Here is a 9,019-nt window from a genome sequence, read left to right as displayed (position 1 = left end):
ATAGTTGAGGTGAAAAAACACAATTATTGTATTGCAGGTTGACCATCATTTAGATCAGAATATATATATATAACTTAATAATAAATATATTTTACCCTTTTTAATAATCTAGAATGGGCAATGTGTTAAAATATATATCTTGAGGTCACACCAAATATTTTAACAGGTACACCTGGTTAAAAAATAAATATTAACTTTGTTGGGTCTCCCAGTTAAAAAATATATTATAGTTATGCGGTCATAAAATGTAAGTGCTTGAGGATTGGTTTTCAGCGGGAGGAAACGGAATGTTGTGGCCATTGTTAGTAACAAGGTCTGAGCCAAAAGCTGCAAATCCTGAGACCTCACTTTAGTCTCACTTTAACAAAAGTGCAATATCCTTATATTTATTTGTTACCCCTCCATCCTAGTACATCCCTGCATCTTATTCAATCCTATTCCATTATCATTTATAGCACAATTGTTTATACACTTATTTATTTGCCTAATTTTTTGGTGTCTCTGTGTACTGGAAGCTTATGTCACTAAAACAAATTCCTTGTATGCGCAAACATACTTGGCAATAAAGCTCTTTCTGATTCTGATTCTGATTCTGATTCTGATTTAATTGTTTGAAGCATGGGCCACTTAGCCCCTGCTGGTAGATGATCAAATTACAGTTTCAATTGCCTGCCATTCAAAGCAACCTTGTCTTCAGATTTTTGCATGCTATGAATTAAAAACAATGTGGTTTTAAAGCCTTGTTTTTGTTCTTTTGGAGTGAAAACTGATTGCATAAATTAATAAACCATTTTGCTTTTATGAAATGTTTTGCACAGAATTGTAAAGAATCGTTGTAAATGGTATTTTGTAAGTAAAGATACATTTTACTTTTGATGTGCTTACATAATCTTTCCTGGGCCTGGAAAAAACGAGCTACTGAACCTGGACCAGAAAAAGAACACCCTCTTGCACAGAATCAGAAAAAAAATACCCCTCCTCCATTGATTATTTTGACTAGTTTAACACTTTCATCTAACGATAAGAGTTTTAGGCTGATGATACATGGGGCAACTTTGGTTAACATTGCTGTCAAAATAATAAATTGCCTATATAAACACAATAAATTGTTTGACTAATAGGGAAGAGTGGTATAGTAACCTTTTTGCAGTATTCCAATGTAGGTATAACATTTGAGTACTGAATAAGCCAAATACAAGTCTCCTTATCTCACATACTGTTTACTACCAACACAAAACTTTACTGTTTGGATCTTTAGTACCCTCTTTCTTTATCTTAAGTATGCAAACCTCTGTAATAGGTTTTAAATTGAAAGTTAGATTTTCAAATAGTAACATGACAATTTTACAAATTGTGTGGTCATACGGTAGGCCTACATGTTAAGGGCTTCATTTTTGCTTCAGATTACAGCTGTGGTGTGATGCGGGGGCAGTTCTAGACCACAAAAACTGTGGGGTCCAGGCAGGGGCCACTTGTGCTTTTAGGGGGAACAATTTTCAAATTAATCTCAACCTAGTTTAAGTATTATTCATTGTCATTTTTAATCATGCCACATATCACTGCAATCTCTAGAAGTAATCTATAACATTTCATAATGTTTCATGTATTTGATAAATCATTTTGTATTTTAGTGTCAGTGTCATCGTTTTTGAGGTGCACAAGTAAAGGGGGAGGGGGGGGGGCTCTCATGCTTGTCATGTGACACATAGCAGCCACAATATTACTGTATAACTGATATAGGCTTATGTTCCTACTGAAAAACAAAATGAAGGTTTGAATGGCTTCCACAATCAACATTTAATCATGAAAAAATGGTTTTCTGTAGTGTTTTAACAAGCCACCAATAGGAGGCAACCAATTACCAGTAGAGAACTACAGGATCCATTAGTTTCCAGTAAATCCAATACAACTCTCACTATAACCAGTAAAACCATTACAAATTTTGTAATGGTGTCCATTTTTTTTTTCCAGCAGGGGTTATTTAAAAAAATTCATATTGTTCCCAAAATAAATTATGAAATATCTCAATTCTCAAATAGGTGTACCTTTATAGATTGTCAGTTTATCTATGTGTGAAGGGCAAAGTAGTCTAATAGTGTAATCTATTTTTAGTCCATCTACTTTTTACTTAAGTACCAGATATTTTTTCAAAATGACGGATTTGTAATTTTAACTTAATAAAAACCATTGTAAATTAATAATAAGCCTATAAGATCTTTCATTATACAAAAAGAGAGCATAGAACATTTTCACTCGAGTCCAGCGGGATCACTCTCAGAAACTCAGGTAATATCTAAAGCGGTTTACACCGTTAGTTATATCTTACATCTTCAATTTGTTTCTGATAAGAGAATTAAGTTAGCCAGCATGCGCAGTGACGGCTCATCTGAACGCCTCTGATTGGTCCTTGCATTCATAAACTCAACGGAAATGTGTGGGATTGGTCTTTTGGAAGGCCAAACAAAGTAGTGTTGCTTTTTACAATGAAACACAGCATCTCCAAATACAATGTTATGTCTCTCTGTGTATGAACATTTGGGTGGCATTATGCAAATCTTCCCACATCCAGATATAGAGATGTAAGGGCGTGTTAGAATGGGCCGTTTTAGGATTGTGTGGTTGACTTAACTTTTATAAAGAATATCGCTTTGGCTTTGAGACTTTAGTCTTTGCAACTTTACAGATCTTCTTCTTGCACCAAGAGCTTGTAACACCCCAAAGAGAAAGGACAATTTTAAAATGCATCATATAACCCCTTTAAGTTCAACTTCCATAGGAATGGATTGAACGCATGCTGTGCTGTGCTAGCTACATGCCAGTGGCAATGCAACGTCAAGCATCATGAAGACTAAAGCTTCACATCACTAATCAATTCATGCATTCTTGGGAATTAATACACAATCAAGACACATGACAAGTTTATTTTTAAACTGTATCAGTCACTTACAGCATGTGTGAGAGACAAAGACAGCTTACAAAAAGTGTTCACAGACAGAAATGCCTTTGGCAACTTGTTTCTTTGAAATAAGACAAAAGAGGTATAGAAAAGAACAAAACAACATTTATAAACACACATCAGGGCTTTGTTACCCATCATTGGGTATTCATAAAGCAGCTTGGCAATGGAGAGGCAAATACTGCTATAAGTGCTGAAGTATCACCAGTTTCTCTTCTTGACTGTAAACTGGTGTCAGATCAGCCTCTTAAAGTATCTTTAATACTCCTCTCCCTCCTCTTCATCCTCCACAGACTCCGTGCCAACCTCCTCATAATCTTTCTCCAGTGCAGCAAGATCCTCTCTGGCCTCGGAGAACTCTCCCTCTTCCATTCCTTCTCCGACATACCAGTGAACGAAGGCACGCTTGGCGTACATCAGATCAAACTTGTGGTCCAGACGGGCCCAGGCCTCGGCAATAGCAGTGGTGTTGCTCAGCATGCACACAGCTCTCTGTACCTTGGCCAAGTCTCCACCGGGGACCACTGTAGGTGGCTGGTAATTGATGCCAACCTGTAAAAAAAAAAAAGAAAAAAAAAAAAGAGATGACATTAAATTTAATGAAGTGTGAAAAAAGACCATTTAATATATAGTCTTGTCAATCTCTCCCACCTTGAATCCAGTTGGGCACCAGTCCACAAACTGGATGGAGCGTTTGGTCTTAATGTTGGCAATAGCAGCATTCACATCTTTGGGAACGACATCACCACGATACAGCATACAGCAGGCCATGTACTTCCCATGCCGGGGGTCACACTTCACCATCTGATTAGATGGCTCAAAGCAGGCGCTGGTGATCTCAGACACAGACAGCTGCTCATGGTAAGCCTTTTCAGCAGAGATGATGGGAGAGTATGTGACCAGGGGGAAGTGGATTCTGGGATATGGCACCAAGTTGGTCTGGAACTCGGTCAGATCAACATTAAGGGCACCATCAAAGCGCAGGGAAGCGGTAATGGAGGACACAATCTGGCCGATGAGACGGTTGAGATTGGTGTAGGAGGGACGCTCGATGTCGAGATTTCTGCGGCAGATGTCGTAGATAGCCTCGTTATCTACCATGAAGGCACAGTCAGAGTGCTCTAGGGTGGTGTGGGTGGTTAGGATGGAGTTGTATGGCTCAACCACAGCAGTGGAGACCTGAGGAGCAGGATAGATGGCAAACTCGAGCTTGGACTTCTTGCCGTAGTCAACTGAGAGACGTTCCATCAGCAGGGAGGTGAAACCAGAGCCAGTGCCTCCACCAAAACTGTGGAAAATAAGGAAACCCTGGAGACCAGTGCACTGGTCTGTCTATAAAACAAAAACAAACTCATGTTATCAGATGTATTGTCTAAACGGCAAAATTTTAAAATTTAGAAACTACATTGTGGAACAAGATTTTTAAAAGTTTTGACAATATTAGCACAAAAGACTATTTACTTAAGGTGCGGTTTGACGGGCTTTTTAGTGTGCATGCTTTGGGTGTAGCCCAAAATACCCCACATATCATATTGTATCAGCTCGTTTGCAAACCAATTATTACACTTTGGTTCATATACCAGTACTTTTAGATGAAAAAAAGTGCACAGTACACAACTTTTGAATGCATTATTAGTTCGATGTATAACAATGCACAAAATCAATAATTTAATAAATTAATAGCAATTAAACATTTTAAATATATATATAATCCTTCCATCTCCTTAACTTCTATAGTCATTTGTTTCAAACTTTAGGCCATTAAAAGTTTTAAATAAGTTAAATACTATAAGAAATGTTTTAATTATTTCAAGAGGTCTTACAGTTGTGGAGGGTAATAACAAGACAAAAAGAGTCGCGATGTGGCCGGATTAAACTTCAAAAGGCAATGATGTCACTGAATAAATTCAGAGCTCCTAAAGCGCCACCTCGTGGCAGAGAATTTCTAACGGTTTATGGTCAGTCAGGGGGGCTAGTTAAATTTTGGGGCTACCAAAATTTGAAGAGTACCTGCCCGAAGCGCTACTAGGGATTTTGAAGTTTTGCTAGCCCTGTCTCGGCGATGGATGATGGCATTGTCTATCGGCCCAACCCTGAGCACAATACTACGATATTTCTTCAAAAGCGGATCTTGAAGACTTTTCTTTAAAGTCCATGATCAAACATTGTCATATCGCACACCCCTAATTCAGATTATCATTACTATCATCTAAAACTTTTTTTTTTTAAATTACGTATTTAAATATAAATATTAAAATTAACTAAAATTTAATGTATTAGTGAAGCTTAAAATATCAATTTGTTCATACTGTACAAAAAGTTGTGACAGCCAAAAATCACTAGTAGCATTTTAAAATATTAATTTTTATTTGTTTGTTACTTTTAACAAAAAAAGAAAAATAATGGCCATAACATGAACACTTTTATCGTCTTATTAGTACGTCTCTACTTTGCATTTCTCTGTAACTCAATCATAATTCATACCAGTTTCCGGACACGCTCCAGCACTATATCAATGATTTCCTTGCCAACGGTGTAATGGCCGCGGGCGTAATTGTTTGCTGCGTCTTCTTTCCCAGAGATGAGCTGCTCTGGGTGAAACAGCTGTCTGTAGGTCCCAGTCCTGACCTCATCTGAAACAAAAATACGATTAACATTTATTTTTGAAATCCAGCTCTTTAAAACAAAACCAGCGATTTACACATTTTGAAACTACGGTACTCTGGATGTTGGACATAATGCACATATTAATTTTAACATTTCAGGTGTCATAAATCAAAGATTTGCTACAAGCTTAGTTTTATGATGATTGATCGTTTAATTGGAATCATTTATTAAACCAACAAAGAAAAAATAATAATAATCCCCCACCAATGACTGAAGGCTCCAGATCCACAAACACCGATCGTGGCACATGCTTCCCAGAGCCAGTCTCACTGAAGAAAGTGCTGAAGGAGTCGTCTCTTTTACTAATGACCTTATCACTCGGCATATTGCCATCAGGCTGGATGCCATGCTCCAGGCAATACAACTCCCAGCATGCATTGCCAATCTGTACTCCGGCCTGGCCCACATGTATGGAGATGCACTCACGCTGCACAAGGAAAAAGAGCAGGGGTTAAAGCAGAAATCCCTGATCCTGAACTTTTTTCTGGGGCCGGGCCAACACATCCAAAGCAAGAAATGACTGCGGCAATTTTAACATTTGAAAGGCTACTGTGGCAAAGTAATTGCTGTCTTTATTCAAACCGATTTTCTTTTTTTCATTAATATATGGTTGACCGAAACTAAAGAACGAAAGCTGTATCATACACTTGGAAAATTAAAAGCTATATCACCACTTATCGACACTGGGGTGTGACAATCCACGAGATGAGACAAAATGCAGATACTTGGTTTATTTAAACGTGACGATATTTTAATACTATTTTTAAGAAATGTACAAATTACAAGATATTTTTCCTTTAATTACAAAAAGTTAAACAATGCAGTTGTATTTCAAAATATTTGTATTAATCTAGGGCTGTAACTAATTATTATTTTGGTAATCAAGTAATCTTCTGATTATTTTGATAATGAATAATCTGATATTTTTTGTAACAAATAGACCTGGGTGAAAACCAGGCTTTAGTATGACTATTTATATAAACTAACGATGAGGCTATAATAGTTGGTTCAAATAAAATATCAAAACCAGGAAATTACATGATTGTATTGAACAACAGTAAAAATACAAGTGTAATATTGCCTATACATAATATGAACACATAACCAACTTCAGCACATTATGTATTAAAACAAACCTGCAGAGGGCGCAAACAGCCTGGTGATGTTTCACTTTGCAGCGTCATTAAACGACGTTTAAATCCATCAACTTTTTAATATTTAGCCACAAGCAAACTTTTATTTTTTAAATGTAGGATTAATTTTCCCCCTAATTATTATTATTTTTATTTTATTTTTTTTTACATACGGTATGTTTTTTATTTATTTATTATTATTTAAAACCTGATCTCAAATATTTGTGTCCGAAGAAACCAAACCTGGAAAACGGAGGACATTCTTACATTGAATTAATCATTATTAGGTCTGGTCTGAACACTTATATCCGGTAAATATGTACTTCCTGAATCTCTCAGAAATTATTTGCACAATGCATGTCCCTTCGTCGTGTTAAAATAATGTTTCGAGAATGCTCCATACCTGCGTGACTTTCTTCAGTTGAACAAAAAAAATTAAATTAAAATCAGTCACCATTCAATTCCTTTATATAGAGGGGGAAAGGAATCAATTACTTGCAAGATGACTGAAACTTGTCAATTTTGCCTAAGATCCCCATTTGCGTAAAAATGCAACAGGTTTTGAACAAAGGACAGAATTATAAATATTGGGTGAACTATATCCTTAAAGTGTCCAGGTGAAAAGTTGGTATCTCAAGCACATCCAGATAAGAATGTTTGTGAAACAAGCACAAGATCTTTCAGGTTAAGGTTAAAAGTAGTAAAGTGACTCGAGAGTGCGTGTTCTCTGATCTCTCGGGCTTTATCGCAAAATGGGCGACAGGAAGGAGCCAGTAACCTGAGTTGTGGCGTAATAGAGATACAAGAGAATTATTATTCACCCACCAACATCAAAGCGACGACCAAAACGAGTAACGGTACGGTACTTTAAATGAATGACCGCTCCAAGTGTATCTTGAGGGGGAAAATTCTGTAGAAGTTGGGGGGAAAACAGTCAGCAGACTCCCATCCCCCAGCCTCGCGCTCTTACCGGACCGTGCGCGTGAACGGCCTTCTGCGGTGGGATCCCACGAATTCCTCGCGCCAGCTTCTGAGTTATATCATATTACGATCAAACCATATAATACCGGCCGGGGGGGGAAAAATCGCTTTCAAAGTGTGTCGTACTTTCTGCATGGCGCACACGAATTATTTCACGCGAAAACGAATACACGGAAGAGACGAAAGGTCGCATCTTTTGAACGTGAATGAAGGATGTAAGCTAACGTAAGTCTTTACAAAATGAAATTTTGTGGTCCAAGGAATAGCAAAAGTCATACTGAATGACAGTACGGTTACATTTAAGTCAATTGGCCCTTTAAGATGTTTAAACAACAGCCACACGACTAATAAATTAAACAGTTAAATAATGCGCAACTTCAAAAATAACTCGTTTTGGTGGGAAAGACCACATTTGACTTTTTATTATTAAAGCTATAAAGAATACATTTTTAAAACTGTAATCGCACTTACCATTTTGCCTTAGGTTTCGTGGAATCAAGTTTTAAAGAAAACGTTGAAAAGTAATTCCGTGCAAATTAGCAAAGAAAAGTAGTTTTTGAGCTCCGTTGACTGCAGACGCGTAACGTATCTCCGCCAACACAGCAATGAGGGGTCCAAAGTGCGCGCTTCCGTCTATATAAGCGCGTGAACAAACACCGCCCGCCGCGAAGCGCGATTGGTCAGCGTAGGAAACACGCACCCTCCTCGCCATACGATTGGTGTAACCAAACTCTCGTCTTTATATTTGAAAGTATTGCAACACCGTTCTCGAGTCGAGAGCGAACGTCTCTCTGCATTTTCCTTCTTCACATTCACAAAAGGGGAGGTTTCCTAAGACATTTCAAATTTCATCTGACAAACAAATAAACCATCCACGCCAAAATATTTACAATCTTTGTAAAACAAAAAAGGCAGTGATGAAATGTATTTAAAAAATCATAGAAAATTATTTTTAACTCATTTTGAAATCAGTAGTTTTCTGGGTTTTATTGTTTACAAAATAATATTTTTACTGTATTTACGCTACTTCCATGTTATCCTTTTTGAATGGTATGAGTTGCCAAGGTGCACTTGAAGACAGCATTAAAACACATTCCAGCCCAAATTTCCCGTTCCAATAAGAAATACGTCATCAGCACAATAAATAAATATATAAACCTATTTTGATGGGTCTTTAAATGATGTATGAAATTACCGCAAAATTACCAGATCCCTTACAAAAAGCGGTTGAAATGTTTTTGTAATTTTGGCTAAGGATGTGCAGCTATGGCAAAAAAATCTT

General features: G+C 37.2%; 1 protein-coding gene across 1 annotated transcript; it reads right to left on the bottom strand.

Annotated features, from left to right (window-relative positions):
- Positions 1 to 2,901: 2,901 nt before the first annotated feature.
- On the bottom strand, positions 2,902 to 8,351 carry LOC113107532 (tubulin alpha-8 chain-like). The gene is made up of 5 exons (XM_026270120.1): positions 8,209 to 8,351; positions 5,828 to 6,050; positions 5,441 to 5,589; positions 3,608 to 4,288; positions 2,902 to 3,508 (listed from the first exon to the last, which is right to left on the bottom strand). The coding sequence occupies exons 1-5, from the start codon at positions 8,209 to 8,211 to the stop codon at positions 3,215 to 3,217; spliced, it is 1,350 nt and encodes a 449-aa protein (XP_026125905.1). The 5' UTR covers positions 8,212 to 8,351; the 3' UTR covers positions 2,902 to 3,214.
- Positions 8,352 to 9,019: the final 668 nt, after the last annotated feature.

This window comes from Carassius auratus, chromosome 8 (assembly GCF_003368295.1).
Source record: "Carassius auratus strain Wakin chromosome 8, ASM336829v1, whole genome shotgun sequence".
Lineage (NCBI taxonomy): Eukaryota > Metazoa > Chordata > Actinopteri > Cypriniformes > Cyprinidae > Carassius > Carassius auratus.
Note: the sequence above shows the minus strand (reverse complement) of the source record. Positions and strands in the feature narration are given on the sequence as shown.